Source organism: Chaetura pelagica, unplaced genomic scaffold (assembly GCF_000747805.2).
Source record: "Chaetura pelagica isolate M959 unplaced genomic scaffold, ChaPel_1.0 scaffold141, whole genome shotgun sequence".
Taxonomy (NCBI): domain Eukaryota; kingdom Metazoa; phylum Chordata; class Aves; order Apodiformes; family Apodidae; genus Chaetura; species Chaetura pelagica.
In genome coordinates, this window is record NW_009952059.1 from 1,181,592 (window position 1) to 1,194,252 (window position 12,661).

A 12,661-nucleotide genomic window follows, 5' to 3' on the forward strand; every position below is an offset into this window, starting at 1 on the left:
GACACTAGTTGAGAGCTTCATACTCATTCCCTGACACCTGCAGCAGCATGGGAAGGGGAATCCAGGGCTCAGAGGCTTTCTCAGGGTGAAGGGAAAATGCCACAAGGAGCAGTGGTCTAAGGAGGGATCAGCTGCCCTGCGGATCAGCTGCTAAGGAAATGCATTGTCTCATTTTATTAACTGCCTTTCTCTCTAATCCAGGCTGCAGGATGCATTTGTTACTTTTGAAAACAATAATAATGCTATTTCAGTGCTTGCCTGAGATGTGGAAGATCTTGTTAGGTGAGGCAGCTCCTCCTGACCTGCAGAGAACTCCTCCAGAGGCTGAACTCTGTGCTTGCTGAGCCTGGTTAGAACTACATCAGTTGCTCTGATTACCTGGTGCTGCTGGATGTTACTGCTCCCAAAATTTGCTGGGCTCTGACTGCCTCAGCAGCTGTGCAGCTGACCAGTGGGTGCCTCTATCTCAACAACCTTCTCACTCTGCTCACCTCCTGGATGCTTGGTCAGGGCTGGTCTACCTTGGTAAGAATAAAGCAACATTACCAGCAGCTCTCAGTAACATGCAGCTCACTTTCCAGGGCACCAGGAAGCCACATTTCTGCAGTTTACCTTCAGCACAGACTCATTTTCTGGGTATTTTGTTTCCCAGTAGCCCTTCTGCAACATGTCCTGCCCTTTGTCTTCCCTAGGGAAGGGACATCTGTTGATCAGGCCAGAATGTGCCTGATTTCAGCAGACAGCCCCAGTGACCTTAGCAGGTCAACGGAGATAGCCTTCTACTCTGCTGACTGATTTCCATCCAAGAAGACCTTGGCCAGCTGGGCTCCACCCCAGTCTGCTCATCCCAAGCAGGAGGCCACGATACAGTTCCATCCCCCTGCATGGGCAGGGACACCTCCCACCAGCCCAGGCTGCTCCAAGCCCCATCCAACCTGCCCTTCAACACTGCCAGGGATGGGGCAGCCACAGCTTCTCTGGGCAACCTGGGCCAGGGTCTCACCACCCTCACAGCAAAGGATTTCCTCCTCATGTCTCACTTAAATCTCCCCTCTTCAGTTGAAATCCATTCCCCCTCATCCTCTCACTACAAGCCCTTGTCCCAAGTCCTTCTCCAGCTTTCCTGGAGCCCCTTCAGGCACTGGAAGCTGCTCTAAGGTCTCCCTGGAGCCTTCTCTTCTCCAGGCTGAACACCCCAACTCTCTCAGCCTGTCTGATGGCTGTGCTGAGCCATGGCTTGAGGAGCAATCCTAGTGATGTCTGATGACCATCACTCCTGACCCAGCTGGGAGCACATGGATCTACTGCATCATTTCCAACCCCCCAGGAAGCCCAGGGCCCATTGCAGTGTCAGTGCCATTGCACTCCTAGGGATGAAGGAGGCTGGTGAGGCAGAGGACAACTTGCAGCTGAGCAATGACTTCTCCAGGCTCCCCTGCCAGACATGGGCCAGCAACAACACCCAGTGTCTGGAGCAGGTGGAAATGCTCTGAAGAAAGGAAAGTTGTGCACAGATGCCTGGTCCAGCCTGTGGCAGTTTCCTTTGTGTAGTCTGTAAGGTTGCCTGTGAGTGCTCCAAAGGGGAAGAAATGTCCTGAGGATCCCATTTGGATCTGGACTAGGCTTCAGAGGTGGGAGCTGAGTTTCTTGCTGCCTGATGTGCCCTGAGCCACCCCACAAGGGACAACAGGAAAGAATTCTTTCTAGTCTTGCTTGCATGAACCACCCACTTGCAAGGCTCATGGCCTTCTTGTTTGGATCCCAGAAGGAGCCAAACCAAATCAGTATCATCTTGGTAACTCCAAGATGACTGCCACCCAAGCCAGGATGTGGAAATTCCCAGCTCATAAAAAAAGCCTGCAGTGATGAGCTGCAGTGTGTATCTGCAAAACTCAACCTGCATTTCCACCCTGGTCTGTGTGCAGAGGACCTGGGCTCCTCTCAAGGACACAACCTGGATGATGTTCTCCAGGAGCACACCTAAAACACACCTGAAGCAGGACCAGGCAAGAGCAAGTCCACAGTGTCTCTTCTCCTGAGATACACAGAGCGTGGACCTCAACATCAACTCATTTTATAAATCTGCACCAATCAGATACATATTTGGCCTTTCTCAAGCAGTTTCTCACTCTGCCCTTGGTTGCCCCTCCATGTACCCATGGGCAGGCAGCAGAGCCTTGCTAAGCTTGTGTTTGTCTCAGCAGCCCTGCAGCAGAGCTGGCAGGTCACTGCCAGCTGATTCCCAAGGGACATGTGTCAGGTTTTGCCAATGAAAAGCCAATATGATTCGTGGTTGAGTGTTAATGAAGCAAAAATTAATTGCATGATCTTGAAGGGCTATTATCAATATCTTGGTGCTCATGTTTCTTCTTCCTAAAAATCAGAGCAAGGACAATATCCTTTATCAAACCAAGGACAGAACTTCTTCAACCTCTCAGCAAGGAGCAGCCCAGGATGTCGTGCACCCCTTGTATTTGTTTACACAGAATCACACAGAGTGTCAGGGATTGGAAAGGACCTCTGGAGATCATCAAGTCCAACCCCCCTGTCAGAGCAGGACCAAATCTGGGGCAGGTCAGTTGAAGTCCAAGGACTAGGGACAAGCCAAGCAAGTTGCCACACATGAACTGATCCACACCAACTGTCCCTGTGTGCAAAGATGGCCTTTGTGAGCTTGCAAAGAATCATCCTAGATCTCCCCTCTCCCAAGGGACTGAGCTAAGCCAAGGTGGATTCCCCAGCAGTGCTTGAGACACAGATGTTCACTGAGGTATCCAATAACTTCATCTGGTGCCTCCATGTGTTTAGAAGCAAGACACTGGTGTGTTATCTCAAAGGCCACTTGGCAGCCATATCTCCTGCTGGAGAGTTTTACATGCCTGATTTTTTGCCCCTTGAAGAAGTGGGGTTAAAGTGCAAGGATGCTGGAAGTTGGGGGTTCAGGTGCTCCTCCTTGTACAGTTCTCCCAGAGGCTGCTGAGAAATGCCTGCAGGCTGCAGAGCACCAGCTGTCCTGGCCACAGAAGGGCCTGTGAAAGGAAGGAGGAGGTTCAAGTGAGCACACAGAGTCACAGCAGGAGCAAAGTGCTCTGCTGGTGCAGGGTGGCAGGAGCAGCCTGTGACCTGTCCCCCCAGGCACCCACACCCGGGGGTCCCAGCCAGGCTGCTCCTGCCAGGGGCCCTGGGGGCAGGAATTACTCTTCAGCAGTTTTGGCTTGGCAATTCCATGCATAAAATCTATGCAAAGAGAATAACTGATGTTCATCCCCTGGGTCTCTTGCCCCCAGCTGTGTCCCCAGTGCTGGGTAACACACAATCCCAGGGCTTGGTGACCAACTCACAGCAGGTGGTTTTCAAAACATGAGAAATCTCCTTACGGAGAGGAGCCCTGAAGCCTGGGGCTGCTCAGGGCACAGACCCTGCCCCTTTCTGCCCCCTGGGCAGGGTAAGGGGCTCTGGGCAGCCAGGCAGTGAGTCAGGCTGGGCAAGTTGTAGCCATAGTGCCTGTGCTGGTACAGGTGGGCTGCTGGGCACGGGCACTGCTGCTGCAGGTTGTTGAGAGCAGTCTAAATAAAACCTGCAAGAAACTCAGCATGAATTCAGCTTTGCTCACTGCAGGGCTGGAAGGAGGCAGAGCAGCAGGTCTGCCCCGGGCTAGGGAACCCCAGAGTCACACAGCAGGCAGTTGAAAGGAAGGGTTTTAGCAAGGTCAAGCTTGAAAAGGATATATCCTTGCTTTCTTTCCAGGCTGGAGCTTTTGAATCAGTTCTGCCTGCTGAGGGAACACTCTGCCCTAGGGGCTGTGTGCACAGAGCCAGCAGCCAGGGCCAGCTCTGCACCCAAGTGGCAGCACCTCCGTACTAGGGACTTCTGCCCTGGGCTGGTGGTTGCAATCATCATCTCACAGGGAGTGCAGGGGGGTGATGGGGCAGGATGAGGGTCCCAGGGAAGCGAGGGATCCCACAAACACAGGGCTTGGACCTGGAAGGGTGTGGGCACAGGTTTAGCCGCGTGCTGAAGGGGTCAGTTCAGCATCCTGGTGGCATCCAGGCTTGTGTGGGGTGGGCAGCTCTCCACTGCATCCAGCCTGAGCTCTCTCTCAGGGCTTGTCCTTTGTGGGGACATCCCAAACACTGCTCCTGAAGACCCTGCCTTGCCCCCACTCCCAACAAACACCCCTAGCCCTGCAGCAGCTCCTTCTTGCAGGGAAGGTCAGATGCACGTCCACCTGCAAGATCTCACCCGATACCAAAGACTTGGGGCAGGAGGGAATAAATAAAAACAACCTGGGCTGAGCTGATAAGGCCTCTGACACTGCCAGGATTGGGGGTGATTTCTGCTCTGTGCTGCAGCACTCAGAGTGGCTTTGCTGTTCTGTTATCATTGCTATCAAAAAATAAGTGGATTTAACACGATCCTGCCAGCTGGCAGGGAGCAGCCCAGCTTTGGGGCTTGGCAGGGGGCAAAACCCACTGCACTGCCACCCCCAGCTTGTGGGAGGGAAGCAGCCAGCCTGTCTGCCTGGCAGAGAGGACATGAGGTATTTTCCTGGCTGAATTTTCCACTGCCTCTATCCTGGCCTGGTCTGCAGTCCCTGCTGGGGTGAAGCTTCCCCTGCCTGTTTTGGGTGGCACATGTTGAGTCTGCTGTGTCTCTGCCTGGGGACAGGGGAAAATGGTAGAGGGTGAGAGGCAGGAGAAGGCTTGCAGGAGGACAGTTCCCTGTGCACAAAACACAGATTGTGTCCCCAAGGGTGCTGAGCACCCTCAGCACCTGCTGCTTTTGGGGGGCATTGGGTGCCCTCAGCACTCTGGAGCCATTGAGGGCTGGCTCCTCTGCCAGATTGGACCACTGGGCATCCCAAACCCACCTCATCCCTCCCAGTTTGCCCTGAAAAGGCTGTTACTCACCCATGCTCCAGCCAGGGCTTGGGATCCTTGTGGAGCTGCATGTGGGGACACCCCAAAGTGTCTCCATCTTGAGTGTCTTCCCTCCCTGGGTTCTGCCTGGGGTTTTCCCAGCATTGCAGTGGTAAAGGGCTCTGTGCTTGCCCCAGGAGGGACCCACCAGGATCCTGGATAAATTGTGGTGGGTGTAAGTGACATCTCTGCTTCCTCCAGAGACCTTTCTGCGGGCCCTGGGATTCACTCTAGTGTCCATACAAGTTGCTCCAGAGATAATCTGCTCTGCAGATGCCTGCCTTCCTTGCACGTGTGGAGGATCATCTGCTTTGCAGACCCCAGCTGCCCTCCAGACAGCAGGAGCAGCCCAGCCCTGAGCCAGGATGCAGCAGGAGCCATCACTGCCTTCCCATCCCTTGCTTCCCCTTGTCTGGGATCTGTTCCCAGGGGTTCCTTCCTAGCCTGCAGTCTGCAGCCAGGAGCTGTGCCCACAAACCTGGCTCCCTGTGCATCTGGCTGCTGGCAAGCCAAGGCCCTTCCTTCTGTCCCTTGGTTTGCAGCTCTGTGGCAGGCTGGGAGCACATCCTTCTGGTGGGAAGCCAGCAGGGCTGAGCTGGACCCATGTCAGACACAGCAGCAGAATGGACCAGGGTTTGGAGAGGGACAGTGCAGCCCCACACACTGTTCCTGGCTCCTGCTTTGTCTCCAAGTCAGTTATTAGCAAGTAGGATGGCCTAGCTTTGCTCACCCTGGAGCCTTCCCTTCTCCAGGCTGAACCACCCCAGCTCTCAGTCTGTCTCCATGGCTGGAGCAGCCTCAGGGAGGATCCTTCACAGGACACAGCAAGTTCATCTGCTCATCTGTCTCCCATGGGGACCAGCCCCTGCAGGACCCCAGGACATGGTCCTGCCCTCTGGTTTCCCCTCACCCTGTCCTGAGGGGCAGGTTCAGCCCAGGCTGCAGCTCCAGGCAAGGCTCCTGCCTTCCCTTTTTAGCCAGTGTTGAGTCCAAAACTCAGGAGCTCGTGACTGGAGCCGAAGGCCAATTAGCAACAGTTTAGCTTCATCAGCTTCCTGACTGAATGCAAGTTTTAATTAAACATCCCATTTTAATTAGTCAGGCATTGCATACAGTGAAGCTTGCCTCAAGATTCACAGGCTGTAGGTCCTGTGCTTTAATTAAAAGAAAGCAGCACATGACTTTAACTCCAGCATCTGTGGCAGCTCCTCATCCTTCCGAGGGTGCAGGCAGAACAGCTGGGAACAGCATCTCGTCTTGCCAAGGCCTGTTCCTCTTCTCTTCTACCTCCATATGGAAGCTCCAGCACAGGAACTGGCTGCAGGATAGCTTAGTTGGAAGGAGAGAAGAAACGGGCTGGTTGCAATTCCTGGGATGTCAGAGGAGGTACTGGGCTCTCAGTGTGATGCTGAGAGGAAGGGCCAGGGAGGGGATTGTCCCCTCTGCTCTGATCTGCTCTGCTGAGACCCCCTACAGAGCTGTGGCCAGGGCTGGGGTCCCCAACACAGGGAGGACATGGAGCTGTTGGAGAGAGTCCAGAGGAGGCCACAGAGGTAATCCCAGGGCAGGAGCAGCTCTGCTCTGGAGACAGGCTGGGAGAGTTGGGGTGTTCAGCCTGGAGAAGAGAAGGCTCCAGGGAGACCTTAGAGCACCTTCCAGTGCCTGAAGGGGCTCCAGGAAAGCTGGGGAGGGGCTTGGGACAAGGGCAGGGAGGGATGGGATGAGGGGGAACAGTTTCAAACTGAAAGAGAGGAAATTGAGATGAGATCTGAGGAAGAGATTCTGTGCTGTGGTGAGGGTGGTGAGAGCCTGGCCCAGGTTGCCCAGGGAAGCTGTGGCTGCCCCATCCCTGGCAGTGTTGAAGGGCAGGTTGGATGGGGCTTGGAGCAACCTGGGCTGGTGGGAGGTGTCCCTGCCCATGCAGGGGGGTTGGATCTGGGTGATCTTTAAGATTCCTCCCAACCTCTTTCATTCTATGAAAACGGTGCTTTTCTCCATTTCTTGCCAAGCCCCACTGACCTACCAACCTTCTGCACCAGCTGCACTGACCCCTGCTCTGGGACAAGGGAGAATCAGGGAGTGACAGAAATCCCTTTGTCAGCCTGGGAAGGCGGTTCCAGAGCTATTAAAGAGCACAAAGAGGGGATGGATTCTCTCCTAAGTGCTCCAGGGACAGAGATTGAAATGCTCAGCTCCCATTAGTGCTAATGGAAATTACAGAAGTCTCTTCTTCCTGCCTTGAGACAAGAGCGTTGCAGAAGGGTCCAGCTTCCTGCAAGGAGCAAATTCAGTTGATTTTAAGATGCTGCTCAATGGGATTTTCCTTCCATTTCACACTCAGTAATTCCCCTGCCTGTGCTAGCTCAAGGTGGGCCTTTACAAGCTGGCTGTGTGCTGGAGGACACTGGGTCTCCATCCACCACCCCTTGCTCTGTGAGGGGACAGTGGTTCCCAGAAAAGGGTTCCCAGCCCCAAGAAGCCCCAGAGATTTCATTTTCCACCTGGAGATGCAAAGTGCAACGTTCCAGCTTTTGGCAGGGAGGGGAAATCCCACCCGTGTTGTGTCAGAAATGTCAACAGCATCTTGTTTCCCGTGGTCTGGGGCAGCAGGAGATAAGGTCAGGCAGCTGCAGGAGACAAGGCTCAGGGTTGTCTGACCCCCTGCTCTCGTGCAGGGTTCTCCATCTCCTGCTCCCTCTGTGTGGGTCACAGGCCTGTGGGAAACCTGTGTCTTCCTCCCGTGTCCAGTGATTAAGTCCTCCCCCCGAGTGACAGACTGCAGGACAGCTTGGGTTTGCTCCAAGGGTCATGGGAGGTTCCTGTAGAATTTACCGACCCAATCAGTCATTTAATTTCTCTCCACAGCCCCTGATTTATTAACACAATAATAGAAAGCAGGAGGACTTTGTTTTTCCAGGACAGATGGGTCTGAATCCCATTGTCACTTGATGGATCAGCCAGGCCTGCCTTCCCGTCCCTGCGCTCATTCCTGCACATCGTGTAGCATTAATTAACCTTGGTTAATGGGCTAACCGCGATGGGCTGCAGCTCTCAGTCCCCAGCAGGGTGACTCTTGCCACAAGCAGCAGGGATGCATCAGGAGAGCTGGGTGGATGTTTGTTTCAAAGGGGTTGTGTCCAGGAATGTGTCCCCGCACCAGGAGAGCCTCAGCATGATGGGGATCCTTCCTGGGGGTTGGCACGGAGCTCATGCCAATGGAAGAGTAGTCAGGCACTGGAATGGGCTCTCCAGGGAGGTGGTGGAGTCACCATCCCTGGAGGGATTAAAAAAATGTGTAGACATGGCATTCAGGACATGCTCTAGTGGGCGTGGTGGGTTATTCTGGGTGGACAGTTGGACTCGGTGAACTTAGAGGTCTTTTCTAACTGTGATGATTCTGTGATTCTGTGAAAAACCAAACCCTAGAGCTCCCGTGTCCAGTGAGGAGTCTGTGGCCACCCATACACCGGAACTGGGGTCAGCAACTTTGCACGGGTGGTGCTAAAGCTCTGGGTGCACATCAGTGTGTGCTGGTGGTGGGACCCTGCTCTCGGTGCTGGGGACGAGGGACGGGGCAGGGTGTCCACTGAGCACCTCACCAACCTTACAGTTATGGGGGAAAACAAAGCCCTGAGCAGTTCATACCCCTCACCTGCAGGCACTGGTGGCATCAAGGACATCTGGAGTGGAGGGATGCAGGGTAAGACCATGGGGAGAGATGCTCTGAAGGCCATGGACCATGTTTCCCTTGTGGACAGGCTCAAAGCTGGTGGAAGTGTGGGGTGTCTGGGGTGAAGGAGCTGCACATGGACAGTGCACACTGGCATTGCAGGCCTCTTCATCAATTTTAAATCACGTTTAAGATGCTTTCCCATTAGGAAAGCCTGGGAGAGTTAGGTGGATATAAAAACCCCCTTTCTGAAATGGATTTAATCAGAAAAAAAGCCTTCGAGAGTCTTTATTGAAGGGAAAAAAAACCCCACACCATGATGCAGTTTTAATGAGGAGCTTGTAAACGTAATAAACTCCTGCCAGTTTTCTCTGTTAATTGCCAGTGTCATCAAAGACCAGGGCCCTGCAGCACTAGGTTCTCAGCAAACCACCTTAAGACATCTTCCTAAATCCAGGAGCAGCTCGGAGAAGGGAGGGAGGAGAGATGGGGAGACCTGCAGAGCTGACCTAGCAAATCCCATTCTTCTTAGAGATGTAATTGCTGATGAGCTCCACATCTTAACGACTCAGGCAGGATAAATGACAAAGGAAATGCAGAAATCACTGGGGTTGCATTAACATCTCCTGGGGAAGCAGCAGTAGGGTCATTTTCTGGGCCATTAAGTGGTCACCGTTTGCTGCTTCATAGAGAGCAATTCTTTTTTCCTCAATTTCAGCCCAGCTCAGGAGCTGTGCTCAGTGCCCTCCTGTCCCTTCTGCATCTTCACTCCCCTGCTTCCCTCTCCCATCTCACCTCTCACATCTCATCTCTCCCATCTCACCTCTTCCCTCTTCCATCTCACTTCTCACATCTCATCTCTCCCATCTCACCTCTTCCCTCTCCCATCTCACCTCTTCCCTCTCCCATCTCGCCTCTCCCATCTCACCTCTTCCCTCTCCCATCTCACCTCTCCCCTCTCCCATCTCACCTCTCCCCTCTCCCATCTCACCTCTTCCCTCTCCCATCTCACCTCTTCCCTCTCCCATCTCACCTCTCCCATCTCACCTCTTCCCTCTCCCATTTCACCTCTTCCCTCTCCCTCCACCAGCATCCATCACCTCTCCCATCTCACCTCTCTCCTCTCCCATTTCACCTCTTCCCTCTCCCTCCACCAGCATCCAGAGGAACACGGGGGCAGGTGCCAGCCCAGCACCCATGTCCTGCTCACTGTAGGGATGGACACATCAAGTTTGTGGGGACATCAGGAATCTTTTAGGCTCCCTTCTGTGTGTGCCACGAAGAAAGGTCACATCTCAAAGCCTGGGTGGTGTTTGCAGGTGATTTTCAGCCTGTGAAAGAGGCAAAATCTCTCTGAGAAGAGAGTCCTGGGTGGTTTTCCCACCTCCTGAGATAATAACTCCTGATGAGATGATGGAGGAATTGGGAGATTCCTGAGTTAATGGTTAGACACTGCCATGAAAATGGAAAAGCACAGGCCAGGAAGGAGGAAGCTGTGTGCTCCCACACCTGCACTGGGGGAGGAAGGGGTATTCTGGGTGCTGCTGGAGGACCTTCATGGGGAGATTGGGGAAATTTCAGTCTGATTCAAGTGGTGTGACCTGTGTCCCTTTGCTGATTGTCCTCAGCAGACACAGGTCAGATCCTACAGGGTTTTTGGTGCCTGGCTCCGTGGAGAGCAGAGATCACAGAATCATGGGATGGTTTGGGTTGGGAGGGACCTTCAAGATCATGCAGTTCCAACCCCCTGCATGGGCAGGGACACCTCCCACCAGCCCAGGTTGCTCCAAGCCCCATCTAACCTGCCCTTCAACACTGCCAGGGATGGGGCAGCCACAGCTTCTCTGGGCAACCTGGGCCAGGCTCTCACCACCCTCACAGCAAAGAATTTCTTCCTCAGGTCTCATCTCAATCTCCCCTCTTTCAGCTTAAAACCACCCCCCCTTGTCCTGTCACTGGGTGATCCAGGGAAGGTAGCAGCTGGCTCACTTTGAGACCCAGGATGGATGTGGCTTCTCTCTGATCACACAGGGAAGCCCTTGGAGGAGGTGGACACCAAATATCTGATTCACAAACCTAGAGCATCTGTGATGATGTCTAACCCTCCTTTTCCCTCTCCATGCACTCAGAGCAGCAGGGGCAGGAGGGCACCTGGGTGGGTTGCTGAAGGCTGCACGCCCTGGGCAGGCAGTGCTGGGCTGCACTCCAGCCCAAATCACACAAGCGTTGGCTCATCCAGCATGAGGACAAGTCCAGGACATGGAAATGACCCTGTTTTTATTTCCCCCTTCAGAGCCAGCTTTCCCAAGCCCTCAATGGGTTGTCAGACAGAGCCAAGGAAGCAAAAGAGTTCCTGGTCCAGCTCCGCAACATGGTGCAGCAGATCCAGGTACTGTGTCTCCCGGCTGAGGAACAGCCCCTTCCCACCAGGATGAGCTGCTCCTCTGCCCCATCTCCCCAGCTTGGTTTGGTGGGTGATCTTCTAAAGGAGACCACACATGACTTTTCATATTATTCCCCTCCAGCCCTCCCAAAAACTGCTCCTCCCAAATCTGCCTGTGTCAGGGAGTGAGCAGCAGAGACCCTGGCCCTTCCCATCTCTGCCATAGGCAGATCCAAGGATGTGTCAGGATGGACCAAACCTGTTCCCCACCTGCTACTGCCACACTGGGCATCAGCCAAGGGCTTAAGGACCCCAGATGCTAACACTATGGATTTGTGAGCTGCAGGTGGTGCAGCTGCACATGTCAAAGTGGCCCATGTGGCACTGTAAAAAAAAAAATCTTTTAAAAAATCAGGTTTCCCAAGAGAAAGGGAGATGAGCCCAGTGCTGTGATGCTCTGCTCTGACCTGCAGGAGAACAGCGTGGAGTTTGAGGCCTGCCTGGTGGCCCAGTGTGATGCCCTCATTGATGCCCTCAACAGGAGGAAAGCCCAGCTGCTGTCCCGGGTCAACAAGGAGCACGAGCACAAGCTGAAGGTGAGTCCCTCCCCACCAGCCCAGAGAGCTTCCTGCAGTGCTGGCACCCATGGGCACCAGGACCAGGATGCTGCTGGTTGGGGTGAAGCACCACAGTGGGGGAGTGGGGAGCTCACTGGGAAGCTGCTCCTGCTTTTCCACTGGTTAAATTCTGGTTGGTTTCAGGTGCCCAGTGTGATGGGCCCTGAGCAAAGTGCTGCTTCCTCCAGGCTGTGGTTCCCACTGGATTGCTCCAGTACCAGGCCAGTTACTAGTCAGTAAGTCAGCAGGGTGTACAGGACCCACAGGCTGGAAAATGACCTTGTTTGTGTCCCATGTTGCTTCTGAGCTACTAGCATGATCCTGGAGGATGCTTAGTGTCTGTAACTGCTGGCTGCAGCTGAAGTTCTGGGGCACTTGGTGTCATGAGGTGCCAGTTTTGCCATCAGGCAGGAGCAGGAATTGCTCTGTTTTCTGTTCTGTGCTTGGTTTCACAGAGCTGAGTTGTTGGCAGTGGGGGAGCTGAGCTGCAGCTCTCAGCCTGAGCCTTCAGGTCAGCTGTGAAAGGGAGGCTCCTTGGCTTGTGTCCTTCCTCACACCATGTCTTTTCAGCTGGTTTGGGGCTGAGAAGGGAAGACAAGGGTCCAATCCCACCTGGGAGCAGTGGAGCAGGTGCAGCACTTCCCAGTGTGTGTTGGACAAGGTATCTGCACCCTGACCATCACTGACATGGGCCAGCTGAGGCATCACACCAACACCACCGAGTGCTTCCAGGGTACCTCTTCCAAGGGCATTTCAGTGTTCTGGGTAGAAACATCTGTCTCTCTTCTTTGTCTCCACTTCCATCCCCCTCAGCCTTGCTCTGAGCCACCCAGGAGACTCCTGGAGGGATTCCTGGACCTGCCTAAAGTGAGGGAGGAGGCCACCAGTCTCATGAGAGCTTGTGAGTGTTTCCATCAGGAGATGGACAATAGCAGCTTTGTGGGACCAAGCCCAGCAGCAGTGCTCAGTGCTCCCAGATAAAGCACAGCCCAGCCAGCCATGCCATGCCATGCCACCAGCTTGTCTCCTTGGCACAGAGAGGACCCTCACTGCCTGGTGGGCTCTCTTTCCC

General features: G+C 54.1%; 2 protein-coding genes across 2 annotated transcripts in view; one reads left to right on the plus strand and one right to left on the minus strand.

Annotated features, from left to right (window-relative positions):
• The window catches only part of TMX1 (thioredoxin-related transmembrane protein 1), a 73,755-nt gene extending 68,804 nt beyond the window's left edge, over positions 1 to 4,951 (minus strand). The window contains exon 1 of the mRNA XM_010004275.1: positions 4,911 to 4,951. Coding sequence (XP_010002577.1) covers positions 4,911 to 4,951 — 41 coding nt within the window. The remainder of the gene's footprint in view (positions 1 to 4,910) is intronic.
• Positions 4,952 to 8,627: 3,676 nt separating this feature from the next.
• TRIM9 (tripartite motif containing 9) overlaps positions 8,628 to 12,661 on the plus strand; it is a 25,721-nt gene continuing 21,687 nt past the window's right edge. Inside the window, exons 1-3 of the mRNA XM_010004287.1 lie at positions 8,628 to 8,696; positions 10,883 to 10,978; positions 11,446 to 11,568. Of these exons, the coding sequence (XP_010002589.1) occupies positions 8,628 to 8,696; positions 10,883 to 10,978; positions 11,446 to 11,568 (288 nt within the window). The remainder of the gene's footprint in view (positions 8,697 to 10,882; positions 10,979 to 11,445; positions 11,569 to 12,661) is intronic.